The sequence below is a fragment of the Accipiter gentilis genome, chromosome 10 (assembly GCF_929443795.1).
Source record: "Accipiter gentilis chromosome 10, bAccGen1.1, whole genome shotgun sequence".
Lineage (NCBI taxonomy): Eukaryota > Metazoa > Chordata > Aves > Accipitriformes > Accipitridae > Astur > Astur gentilis.
The window spans coordinates 11,020,365-11,034,223 of record NC_064889.1 but is presented as its reverse complement, the minus strand read 5'-3'; the positions used below and the strand labels follow the sequence as shown (position 1 = coordinate 11,034,223).

At 41.4% G+C, this 13,859-nt stretch overlaps 1 protein-coding gene across 1 annotated transcript in view; it reads right to left on the bottom strand.

Moving 5' to 3' along the window:
• Positions 1–5,979: 5,979 nt before the first annotated feature.
• Positions 5,980–13,859, bottom strand: part of RFX7 (regulatory factor X7) — a 53,506-nt gene continuing 45,626 nt past the window's right edge. Inside the window, exon 9 of the mRNA XM_049812813.1 lies at positions 5,980–13,270. Coding sequence (XP_049668770.1) covers positions 9,953–13,270 — 3,318 coding nt within the window. The 3' untranslated portion in view covers positions 5,980–9,952. The remainder of the gene's footprint in view (positions 13,271–13,859) is intronic.

Below are 13,859 nucleotides of genomic sequence, written 5' to 3'. Positions count from 1 at the left end.
TTAAATCAAATTGGATAAATTATCTTCACTGCTCTGATTTTTAACTAAAGGAATCAGAAGTCATTTAAATCACAATTAAATCCTGGTGTGAATGACACATACAGCTTTTTGTCCTATTGTCTTTTGTTTTACTGAGTCATACAATGGAAAATATTATGATGAACCACTCACAATGTCACAGTGCAGGTAAATGGCAAACAACATACAAGAGGGAATTAACAGAAAAAAATTTATATTACTAGTGAGTCACTGCTATGACTAAGAGAAGTAAACACCTATTGATAGCCTAGTAATCTCTGTTTCTCTACTACCATGGCAATGACTCATTAATGAGACTAATGCCAGAGATAGTTAAGAGCCCAAGACTCAACACTCTTCCTGGCTCTACAGTTTGGTGCAAATACCTGCCAGATCCTGGTATTTAATACTAGATTTCAAACACCATGACAACAAGATGCAAAACTGATACAAAGATGAAAGTTTAAATTTTGTAAGCAAGAACTTCAGTCTGGTAAAAGTCCCCCTAGACTGACTGTTGTCTCTGCATTGCATTGCAACTAGACTGCTGTTAACTCACACTCAGGTTTTCACCAGCCCCTTACTACTCCTTTTCTTTCTCAGTTCTCCAAAGTCACTGGTTCTGTTTTCCTCAACTTTTCTTCTTTCCCTTAAAAGCAACATATCTTCTGTTTGGACACATGTTGCTTTCTGCATTGCCTGCTGCCAAGCCACTGCCTCCAGCTGTCTCAAATACTGTAGCCCTACTTGTCCCTGTGGGATGACAGCAAGGTGTGACCATCACCTAGGGCTAGGTCAGATGTAAACCAGAAGTTCTCCACTCAAGTAGCTCCTTTTCAGGGCAACCTGCAGATGAAATTTAACACTGCTCTCTAAGCGTGGGTCTGTGTTCCCAAGGCACTAACACCTGCCCTGGGCCAGCTTCCTCCATCCCTGTCCCCCAGGAAAGCTGCTGAGATCCCCAGCTCTCACAGGGAGAGGCTGTGAGAAGGGAAAGATGCAAGAAAATGTTTTTTCCTAGTTTCTGTGACTAGTATAACAGTTTACAAGCAATTTCTTTGGAAATCTCTCTGGCTTGATGAGCAAACCGGCATAGTAAGAAGAGCAACTATGAAGGAGGTGGAAAGTCACACTCATTTTGTGCATATGCATTTGAATGAAGTGGTAAACACCTGTCTGAATCACCACCACTCAGATGTCATCTTTCTCTCCCTGTTTTCAGCTTGAGGGGGAGGAGAGCTGCCAGAACATAAGCCCAGAGGTGCTGAGCTCCAGTCAAACTGCTGTCACAGTGTTCCCAGCTTAATTCACCACCAGTGATCCCATGGTTAACATCATCATTATGGATATTTCTGCTAACAGCTCAACTCATCACAATGTTACAGAAGTAACATCTTTCTGGGGATGATGTTTTGGGGCTTTTCTTCTTTAAATACCTTGAGATTATCATTCTCCATATCTGTATGAAGTAGTATGTGCTATATGCTTTGCCAGTGCCTAAACCATCGCTAAGACCAGAGGAAGATGCTGTTCGTGACTGAGCGGCACTCATACACTCCTGTCTTTTCACCCCTCATTTTCACACAAGATGCTCCTTCTCATAGTGTTTCTCCCTTATTCCATTAGGAAAACGGGAATAGTAATTGTTGTTTTAAGCTGGTTTTAATTACTCCTGAGGTTTTTTTAGTGTTCAATTACTTTTGAGTATACGTTTTCAATGTGTTGTCCTCGGTCCACTGATTGGCTTCCAAAGAACTTGAAAGTGTTGCCACTGGGAATTAATTACCAATAAGGCTGAACTAGATGGAATAGCACACAATCTAAGAAGCGTCCACACATCTTCAGGTCTGGCCGGCACAGAAAGTAGTCCCACAAGAATGTACTCCTAAAAAACAGGGTGTCTGACAAAGATGTAGGGCTTGGTGCATGCTGTAAGAGGATACCTATTAGTGAGAAGACTATTACCTCTGCCAAACAAAGGGAAACACAAATATCCTCCTGTATTACATAGCTACCTTTTGTAAATGTTATTTATAGAAAAATGCCACTTCAGGTGATTTCTGAAGCAGCAAAATAATTCTAAAGTTTTATGCAGTGTAACAGGTCTTCAGCAATTCCTTATTAGTAAGCACTGAGGTCTCCTATTTTGCTCTTGCAGACAGCCATTTTAGGCTCCAGCATTAGTTTTGCTTTCCACGAGTAATCCTTGTCAGAGTAGATTTTAGTTATGCCATTGGCATGAGAACCTCTGAGCAGGGCCTCTTGGACATGGGCGCTTCAACTCCCCTCTCATCTATACATACTTAGCAGGAGGGATTGTTCAGATTTTCAAAACAGTTTGAAATAGAATCAAATAGCATTTTGTTCTAGTCGGAAGTAAACATTGTTTATACATAGCTTTTTAAACAGCACATTTCAAAATGCCTCTTCTAGTCTCAGAGCAAGGAGGAATTTGGCTTGATGTCTCTGGGAACTGATTATCACAGTCCTTGAACAAGTGTCCTGTTGAAGTACTGATACGGAGCAGGCAAATTGAACACTCAAGGGTATTTTTGACAGAGAAAGCAGATGAGTGAGTCCCAATCAGTTAGTTTACGATGTAATACAGTTATACAGCCATGTTTTCCCATCCATACTAAAAAAAACCAATGAAGAATATTTGAGAAGAGGGAGCCCAATAGCTCTCTAAACTAAGTGTGTTGAGAAGCATAGATGTGGAGTGATGGGTAGGTCAGCTACCTGAGGAAGGCTGCAGGGAACACATCTCTTGATTTCTACTAGCCACTCTCCTCCACACAGTGCTCAGAAAACCTGAGGCTACAGATGGACTGAGCCCTAGCAGCAGCCAGGTAACACTCTGTTCAATTTAGTCTTCACAAAAATCCACTAGCACCAAGTTAATAACTGGCCATAAGGCTATCAACTCCTGAATAAATGAAGATGTATTTTCAACTTCCTATGCATATCTTTTTTCCTACCTTTAAGATACATGAAGGCTTTAAAAAGAAGTTTAGATTATTTGGTGTAATTTCTATACTACCTTGAAAATATTTCTACCAAAATTGGCTAATTTTATGCATAGGTAGGTTAAAATGGAACCTTCTCACAAGCTCCTGAGACTCATTTCCATCCTTGGGCCAATTTTTCAAGTACAATTTTAACATTTGTGTCAATCCCCTCCCGCCCCCAATATGCAATAGAGTATGCTCCAGATCAGTAGCATACTGCTGCCATTATTTGAAACAGCAGTTTGAGATCCACTGAAAATTTGATTCTATTAGGCATCATCTAATTAGATAGTGTAGATAGGCAAAATTCCAATGATAAATAACTTTCCATCAACATAAAGAGGAGCTGACAACCGAGGAAAGATGAGCCACAGAGACTAAAATGCACCTTTTTAATGACTGCAGAGCTGAGGCATTACCAGACATAAAAAACTGGTCCCACAGGCCCAGGAAGCACAGACTGAGGAGGAGCCATGACAAAGCTGTTGGAGAACAGATACGCAAATGTTCCAAGGCAACATATCTCAAGTATTTACATCACTAGTAGGGTATCTCCTACATATTCAAAGCACATAGCAGAAATGTTATGATCTACCAGGAACCAAAGTCAGTTGGTTATATATTGCGCATTAGATCAAGATGATCTTCTATTTTGGGTATTTAAACACTGCAATCTGCACAATGAAAGTGCTGTCTTTTTAGCACTGTATGTTTTCTAAGCAAATTTCTCCATAGCCTCAGTTCACTTTTAACTTAATTGAACTGGCCTTACTTAGTTTATAATTTACCCTTTTTCTTTTTTTTAAACAAGTTGAGCAGGAAAAGCAAAAGGCACGATAAGATTTGCAATTTTATTCAGTAATGCTAATTATGCACTAGGAGGTGCTGGTTTGTTATAGTAGCAGTAACAAAGGTGCTCAGATTCTGTGAAGTATTACTTAAAATGCCATTTGCTAGAGCTAGCACTATAAAGAGAGGACAGTATAGACAGTCTTACGTACCTTCAGATCCCCAAGCTATGCAGCACTGAACCAGCCTCTGATCCACATGCAGATCCTGCCCATGGAAAGGTCACCCCATTTTGGTCATTTGAGCTATTACAGGATTTTCTTACAAGAAAACAACCCTGTTCATCATTTCTACTGTCAAGCAGAAAGGATGTTCATGAGAACTTCTTGCCGCGCTTTCAGAAAAAGGCAAGGACACACAGGTGGCATAATCACCAGCACCGAGTGGGAGCTGCCACAGGCTCCTCTGTTACAGTTACCTGGCCAAGTTTACCCTGCAGAGCACAGCAGAGGCCTGGGCATATCCAGGTTGATTGTTAACTGTTATGTGGATCACTAACTCCTTGATGTGTAATGGTCTTCTGGTCTGGATGATTACAGGTAACTATTAGAAACACTACGCAGCTTAAAAGTTTTACATGAACCACTAAGTTTGCAAGTTTTATTGCACTCCCCTATAAGCATTATTCAGAAACATCTTAAATGTACATCTGAAGCGTCCAGTGGCTCATTTCTTAAGTTTGGAATTGCTTTTCAGAGTTATTCCACAACTTTTAAGCCTCACTACACATTTTTCTCGTACTTCTTCTCCTTATCCAAGCTTAACTCGTGCCATTTGTAAGAGGGGGAGGAGGGCAGCAAGATCGGAGTATTAACCTTTAAGGCCAATTCTTTCCAGTCTACAGCTGAGAGGTTCCAATTAAACCCATTGGTACTTGAGATGAACTATCATTTTCTAACATAGCCTTTTATATCTCCTACATTCTATTCCATTTCATTCCTTGGGAATTTTTAATTTGCATTTTTTTGACTGTGGAACATGGAGAAAGCATGTCTGTGAATTGTTCATTTAGAACTCTTCCTAAAGCATGTTAATTTAGAATCCAGTGAGATGTATTAATAGCATACTCTTCAATGTCATGTTAAAATTAATGTGTCTTTCTGATGCTCTTTCATTCATGTTGTCTCATTTATGTTTCCCTGATGATTCTTTTCCTTTATTGATGAACCTAAGTGATTTTGTGCCACCATCAAATCTGCCACTGGCCAACTCATCTCAGCACCTCTGTAGTCTGGGATGGAGTCTGTTAACCAGTGCTATCTTTTTGGCATGAAAACCTGAGTATCCTCACCCTCATTTTCTTGTAGCTGGTTTCTGTCTTGTGGCAATACTTTTCCATTGTGTTCACATAGGCTGTGCTGGGAACACTGCTGGGTTTACATACAATTTTACAACCCAAGAAAGGACTCCATAGATCAAAACAGTGTATTTTCCCCTTTATGGCAGCAAGCCAACCTGCACCATAACACTACCTTTTAAGAGTGCTTTACTAGCGTCGAAAAGCAAAACCAGCCAGGCACCGCCAACGTGGATGGCTATACCAGCAACAGGATGTTGTATGCTACAACAGCAAGAACCACCACCCAGACACATAAGGAACACTTTGACCAGCACCCACACCGGGATGAATGCGGCCCAGGAGCTGCACATGACGAAAGCTCTAACCAGCAAGCCTATCACCACCACGCTCTGAAGTACAGCCTCAGACAAAATATTATTTTAATGTTTGATGGCGAATTTGAACTGTCAGGTTCAACTGCAAGCTGCAGCTGGTTTTATCCCCCAAACGTAATAGTATCACCACACAAGTACTTTGCACTTAAAAGGGATACCTACAGAAATGGAATATAAAGTGAATGGTCAGAAGCCTATTACCACTAACTTCTCTCAAGAGATTACTCTGAGAGCACAGACTGATCAAGGCACTCCAGCTAGGAAGATTCACCTTCATGCTCAGCTTTAAGTATATAACTGGGCTCAGCAACTACAGCAAGCTGGCACAGCTGGGCAGCTGTGATCTATCTTCACACAAACTAGAAAGCTCTGTATTTTAGGTCAATCTTAATGCACATTTTCCACATTAAAAAAAAAACAACTCCAGAAGTAATTTTAATATAAAATGTTTTTATTGTTTCTGAAAACATTTAAAAAACAATTTTTGAGCACTTTCAATAAAAAAAATAACTGAAATGCTACTGCAATATTCAACTACTGTAGTTTCAGCAGTACAACAGACAACAAAAACACTGGGGAAAAGGGGAGAAACTGGATTTCCTGCACTAAATGAAAACGTGGAACAGGGATTTTTCTTTCCTTACGGTGCAGTAAATAAAGCACAGTATAGTACAAGACTATTATATGAACCTCAGATGCACTGCACAAGAAACGCTTTCCTTTTCAGTTCAGAAGTCAGTGCTTATTGCAATTATTTGCAAATTAATTTACTTCATGAATTCTCATCATGATAAAATGATGCAAAAATGTTTTTCAACACCAGAACAATAAAAAATAATCCAAGAAAGGAACATATTCAACAATAACTAAGCTGAATTAGTTAACATAAAGAAGTAAATAACTCGTGAATAACTATGCTCACCTGGTTAACACTGAACCAGTTTCAATACAGCAAAAGAATAAAAAAAAATAAAAGTGGTTACAGGAATATATCTAGTACTGTACAAGATTAAGTCATTAACACTCATGCACGTTTTGTGATCATGTATTAACATGGTGAAGCAAACTAAACTTAATTTTTCCTGCTGTAATATTCTCATGTAAGAGAATAAGAAATAGAAATATCTCATTGAGATCAATGCACATTGCTACATAAGACAATTTCACCTGTCACTTTTAATGACATTTTGCCTTTTAATAATGAAACACATTAAAAAGGGGGGTTTTTTTGTTTTTTAACGTGTGGGCCGTATTTGTTGCATTTATCCTAAGGAATGTGCCTGCCACAGGTTCAACAGAATTTTAGTGCAATATATGAACCCAGAAAGTTTACTGGACTAACCAACCAAATTTAAAGTGTTTGCTGCAATACTGTACACAGGGTACAAATTCACTAGTTTGTATAGTTTAGCAAAAACTGCTATCAAAATAATTTCTCATGTTAGTAGGAAGCCAATAATGTAAACAAGGGGTCAGAACTGTCTCAAATTCTTAGTTTTGGAGTATCTGACGCAGACAGGCTTCCATTTGTTAGAATCACAGAATTTTCCTTTGGGTATTTTGCATACTTTGGTGTGCAGTAGTGCTCTGTCTCAATGTATAAAGAACTAATTAGCACTAAGTACAGGGACCTAACATTATTAATTATAACACCAACACACAAACACCTCTAAAATAATACATACCAATGTACAAAGCTGTGCCTGTGCCTTGGATTTTATTTGAAACAATCCTTATCGAATTTAACACTTCTTAAGTTAAACATATATTTGCGTTAAATCCACTGATTATAGAATATTTCCGCTAATTAAGTTACGTGTTAGGCCCAATTTAATGCTTGTATTTAAAAATAATTTTAAACGCACTTTTAAAAACCTTTGGTGACGGCTGCATAATTTAGAACACATCAGCTTTAAATCTACTCTTGCTTTTCTGAGAAACGTTCTTAAAAAAACTAGTGGAGTTCGGCAAAAACGTACTTCCCCCAAGCCCACCTCAGTCTCAGTGTTAGCGACGTGGAGGTAAGACCAGCATGTCATGCAAACACACGGGCTGCTGCAGTGCGTGTGCAGCTTCTCCCCGCAGCACCAGTGCTCGCGTCCTCCCCATCACTCTCTGTCAGAAAGTAGGTTTCACCTATTCACAGTAGTGCTGGCACTTCACACAGGGTCGGGGCAGGGGTGGGGAAAGAGGTGCTGAGCGTCACTCAGACCCAGCGAAGTCAACAAGGTAACAGGATGTTCAGCACATCTCTGGCAAAAGGCCATGGGCAGGTAGAGATCTCGAGCCCTGCCTTCAGCAACTTTTGTCTACAAGAAAAATGCCTTACTGACAGACACCCGGCAAGATAACAAGCAGAAAGCTACCATGCAGTTTTTAGTCTCCTCTCCATTTCCTTAACAAAACTTAAGAGAGTCACTTGGTCTTAAACGAAGCAAACCACACTATCACACGTATACGTGCTTCAAGGAGGGATCTGAACTCCAAGTTTATTCCTGACAAAGCGGCAAAACTTCTGATGCAAACACAGTGAAATCAGGCCCCCATTAAGGTGCTATAGCTTGGCACAACTGTTTGTCCCTGCAGAAGAGGCCATAGACTGGTGATAAACTGGGGCAAGAGCAAGAGAATCTGTGGTACACCAGCATCTCAAGTGCCAATGCAGCAGCACAAGTTGAATCAGCACCGCCAAAAAAATTGACCAGTACTGGCATCTCAAGTCATCAGCAAAAACTGAAGAAACAGAAGATCACCAAGACACTTAAATAAAAAAATAACACTAATCGCCCCAAAAATCTAGGGGGGCTTATTGTGCCTCCCCCTTCATAAATTCATGACCACTCATTCAAAGAAGTAATGCAAGAGAGGCAAATGTTTTCTGCTCCGTTTCCTGTTTTTTTACGTGTTGGTTCATAGGAGAAATAATCAATTTCATATTAAGCTTAAGGGAAGGTATTGTAGCACCCTCAGCACACCACTTCTTTTGTAAAAGCTTGCCTCTTTCTAGCATCAGGGCCATGGCCGCTTAAGTACCCCTCTCTTTTGACCATCAGAGAGATGCATGCCATGCTAATAAAACAGAAGTGGTTTTTTTTGTTCAAGTGAACTAGTGAGACCGAAGTCTAAATCTCATTTTCCAGAGGGGCAGCTAAGGACTTCTAAAAAAAATGATTCACCAGTCTTGTCAAATCATGTATGAAAATGGAATTCGGGCTTCTAAAACAGTAAGTACTTCTTTTAAAAGAAATTTTTCCTAAAGAAAGTTCACATCTTACTGTGTATCTGTAAAGTGCCTGGCAGTATTATGGCTCTATATGAAATATTTTTAGATCAACCACATTTTCTAATATTTTAATCATCTTTTGTTTGAGAGAAAGAGAGCAAGCAAGACAGACAGAAAAGCTCAACCTACTGAAATACAGAGAAAAGAGCATCATCCTACACTCTCCATTAGGCTAGGAAAGAGCAAACTTAAAAAAATGACTGTTTAAAAATAGTATTTTAATGAGCTCCAGCAGCTCTTTTATTTAAAAAAAAAAAAGGAAAATATCACGTTCCTTCTCTAGCGTTGATAAATAATTAAACAGTACCTATCACTTTAAAATAGGGTGTTATGCCTAGATTAAATCTCAGTGCTCAAAATCTTTTTGCATGAATTTTACCTAATATAAAAACATTGAAGTGAGAACTAAAATATCAAGTATGTCATGAATATTAATGGATAAAATAACTACATAGATTTATTTCTCTTAAATAAAAAATTTAGTGCATCTTTCTTTTTTCCTTGATCATTCCTGTTAGTTTTTCCTATCTCTGCATTTACTAGAGATGTCAATGGCACCAGCGCTACAGAGATTTCCCACAGTTCATCACTGAGCAGTGCTCAAGACAGCTACACAATGATCGGGCACCTGCATGTCACCTGGTTCACTTGTACCCATTCCCCACCACCCACCTGTCTGCAGGCACTCTGCATTTCAGACTTGAACGACAAAGGTCAGTAAGGATCATCTGCTAAGAAGTAACAAGCAACACAAAGTATGGAAAGCCTACTAACGAGCTCGACTGAAAACCCTCCCCAAAGACTCAACCTTAGTTGTCACTGCCGACTGGCTATCAACCACATCTTTATTTGCTACAATAAGAAAAGTTGAATGGGAAAACACCATAAAATTCAAATTTTAATACTGGCTCTTTGACAGCCCATCACCTTCAGAGATTTGTTTAAAATTGGTAAGACTACCTTTTCCCTGCTGAAGAATGAGCAACAGGTACAGCAAACTTTTTTGAAAATGCCACAATACATAGCAAGTGTTTCTGCTGTGGGAGGCACTTCCATTAAGACAAATACAATACGTCTGTCTCTTAGATACAGTGTGCTACATACATATTATAAAACAAGATTAACCCAACATTTCAACAGCAGGATGATCCTTACTCTCCATCCACTCAAAACCTGATGGAGTCATTGAGTTAATGGATTCATTGCAGATTTGTTGAAACAAGGGGTCATTTTTTAATTCCTCCAGTGTAGCATCATCATCTTGTCCCTGCTGACGACCTGGATCAAACAGTAGATTTGTGTCTAAAGTGTTCAGATCGTTAATGCTGCCTGAGAGCTCGGAAGACAACCTGATGTCGCTGGAAAAGACAGATGCAACATTATTGAGATCTGATGCCACCTGATTCACCAGCTGCTGGTTTGTTGGCAGACTGTCCTCCCCTAAAAGGTCTTTTACAGTGCTGCTAAAATCTAACGGCTGCTCTCCAATGTCTGATTGTGCTTGGTTATCTCCAGAAGAAAAACTGATCTGATCCGTGCTGCTGTTTTTTGTGAGGTAATTTGGTGTTTGGAATTCATAAACTGAAGTGCTGGAATTGATCATATTTTGTGGGTTGGCACTAGGAAAAGCAGCGGATGTCTCTAAAATCTGAGTGAGATTCATCCTGGCTGTGTAATTTGAGGGCATGTTGTTCATTCCCAAACCTCTCACTGCATCATCGCTATCAGAATCAAGTTTGTTTAACAACACATTGGTTATTTTTTTAGTGTTTGTTTGTTTCTGAAGAGACGGGAAGGCCGTCTGCATCATCACAGTCAACGGGACTGACTGGCTTCTTTGCGCTATGTTATTGGCACTGGTGTCCGCATGGATATTAGCAAATGTGTTGTGAACTTCAGGAGTCACTGGACTTCCAAAAGGTGTCAGGTTAGAGCGTGGTATATTTGAAACTGGGTAAACAGTGCTTCCACTGAGATTACGCTGCCGATGGACAGCAGGGCTCACGCTCCGGCATCTCAGACTGTTGTTGAGAGAGGAACCGGTTCCTTTGTTGTCCAAAGGAGCAGGAACAGCAAAGCCCTCTTGCTTGGTGGTGCTACTGACAGGGGCTGCCTGGTGCTGCACAGGTGAAACGGGAGTCACACGACCAAAGTGGGTATCGTGGTGGCGTGGCTGAGACTGGTACGACTGGCCAGGAACAGCAAAAGCGTGAGGTTTCCTGAAGCGGTCTTCCACCAGCTCCTGATAGCTCGTAAGGATGCCATGGTTTGCAACGGACGAATTGTTAACGCCACTGTAGCCATTATTCATCCACTCGAGCTTGGTTTTGTCGGGATGGGTAGCCATAGGCCGCTGCATCGGCTTCACGGGGCTACTTGAGATAATGCTGGCATCATGGTAAGCCATACTGGAGCTGATGGGAGTAAATGCAAACGGGTTTCGGCACTCCACAGGACTTGGAGGGACGCTGCTACTGCAGTTCGAATGCGGCGTGCCGATGGGCGTATGCCGACTGCTTCCTAGAGCACTGTCTACAGGAGTCGTCTGAGCCAGCCTCGAACAAGGGCTCTCTCGGGACATGTTCTGAGACCCAGCGATCATTTCAGAGGTGGGTGTTGGAGTCGGGGTGGGGGTGGGTGTCGGGGTGGGGGTGGGGGTGGGAGTGTGAATCGGAGTGCTGTTGTTATGGATCGAATGGTAAAAGTGCACGCTGCTTGGATGAGATGACACGGGAGCTCCTTGAGCTGCGGTCTGACTTTGAAGTGCCATTCCTAGACAACCACCATAAGGATGAGAATTATTCATGGACATTTGCTCCTCCATGAGCACCAGCTCCTCCACAATGCTGTCCTGGGTAAGGTCATCATCAAATGAAAAGAAGTTTTCGTTTGACTGAGGGACCGTATGTTCAAACTCTTTCAGCTCAGGCTGCAGAGGTAACTGATTTGAAGACTGTGCTTGTATTTGACCCAGGGAGGAGTCCTGGATCTGGCTCTGTAACTGCTGGTTGTATGATTCCTGCTGTATACCTTCACAGTGCACTGGCTCCCATGCCGGTTCCTGTAAGTCACTAGAGCCAGAGTGCCCTGCAATAGTCATAACACTGATATCTTGCTGCTGTTCACAATTCACAGATGCAAAGTCGGAGGTTTTGGTGATATGGTGCCATGTATTTGGGTTAAAGCTGCCATCTGATTTTGAATCATTTTCTATGATAAACATGTTTCCTTCCAATTTTACTTTTATATCTGGAGATGATGCTGATGCAAGCTGCTGTCCTAAAGTAGAATCACTGGTATTTAAATCGGTGCTCAAAGAAAGCTCTGTTGCTAAGTTTGCTGCAGCTGCAGAAGGTACAGGTACCACCTTCACAGGCACCTTGCTGGGAACTTGAGCAAGTGTTGCTGTATTGTCACTGTTAGGTAACGATCCAACTTTTGGAGGCTTCTTAACACTGTTTGCTTTTTGGCTCTCCACAGCATTACCAACTGAAAGCTGCTCCACCAGTGGTTTCTTTACAGGTGGTACCTGGGAATCCTGAAGTGTAGAAGGTTGTCGCTTTCTTGGACTTTTAGTGCATGTTTTGTCTTTAATCGTAGACTCACCAGTAGGAGGTGAACCGATGCTGGTGCTGGACAAGTTTTGACTGGCAACTGAGAGCTTTAGAGTGTTTTGATTATTGCCTGCTGAAGAAACTGGTGTGATTTCATTAGATTGTGTTTTATATTTGGTCCCTGTTTCTTCAGCTCCCTGATCACAGCCCTTAACTGGTTTTGCCTCCATGACATCATCAGCTGAAACCTTCAAGGTTGCAACCTCAAAATCAATTAGTTGAGCAGGAGGCAGGTCAGGGGTTGCCTTTATGGATTTAGACATGTCAGAGCTCTCTTGGCCCTGTACCAAGTTGTCATCCAGTAATGCTTCTGGTTCCATTTTGATCTTGACTGCAGGCGCAGCTACAACAGTGCTAGGCTTGGATCCTGGAGACTGAAGTGAAACGACAGATCCATTTTTGATCTGTGGACCAGTCCTCCCTTCTTCCACTGCTCCTGCACTACTGCTGACTGAAGGCGTCTGTTTGACGGGCACACTACTGCTGCTTGGGGCAAGAGATATTGCTGTCATTTTTACCACATTTAAAGAATTCACATGTGGAGCTGGCACAACAGTCTTGATTGGGCTACTGGTAAAGAGCACCGTCGTGGGAGAGCGGATGGTGAGAGCACTGGTATTTGCTGGCTTGGGTAAGATCTGCGGGTAGCGATGCCGGGCAGAGCGGTCACCAACTGGGCTGGCGGGAACATTCTGGGGAGTCTTTGGTGACTGCTTGACTGATTGCATGTGCTGAGTGACCACCTGAACATTGAGTGGCAGGACCTTGCTATCAGATGATCCCATAGGACTTGGAGACGTCACCAACTGCCTGGTCCTTGGCACCTGTAGAGACAGAAAAAGCAAAAGGTGTGGCGAGGAAGCAAGGAAGCCCCCAAAGCCCACAGATCACCTTATCCCAAGCATTTCAAAGGTGAAGGACAGCACAGCTCAATACACCAAAGCTAGTGAATGTCAGTTTGAAACAAAACAAGCTCTTCAACTATATACAAGACAATTTCTATTTGTCTGCCTAAGGACTGGTAGACAGATATATGGCCTCAATTTTTAAGGCACAAGGCACTGGTCTACACACTAGCCCGCTCTTCTACTAATGAAAGGGTCATTCTCATAAAATCCTTCACCACATGGAACAAAAAGACAGACATACAAAGGTTAAAAAGGAGAGGATGTGTTCAAAACACTGCTCATTGTTAAGGTTTCAAAAGCAAGTTAAATACAAACTCACCATCAGGCAGAAAAATTGACTTACCTATCGAAATTGGCAACAAATCTAACATCTTAAAAACAAAAAACATTCCCTCCCACCCCAGTTTTGTATGGCTGAAAGACAAGTATGTTCCAGAGTACAGACATTCATACAAAAATAAAATTGCTGCTGTCACTAAACACACCAGGCCTATGAAAGGCTATT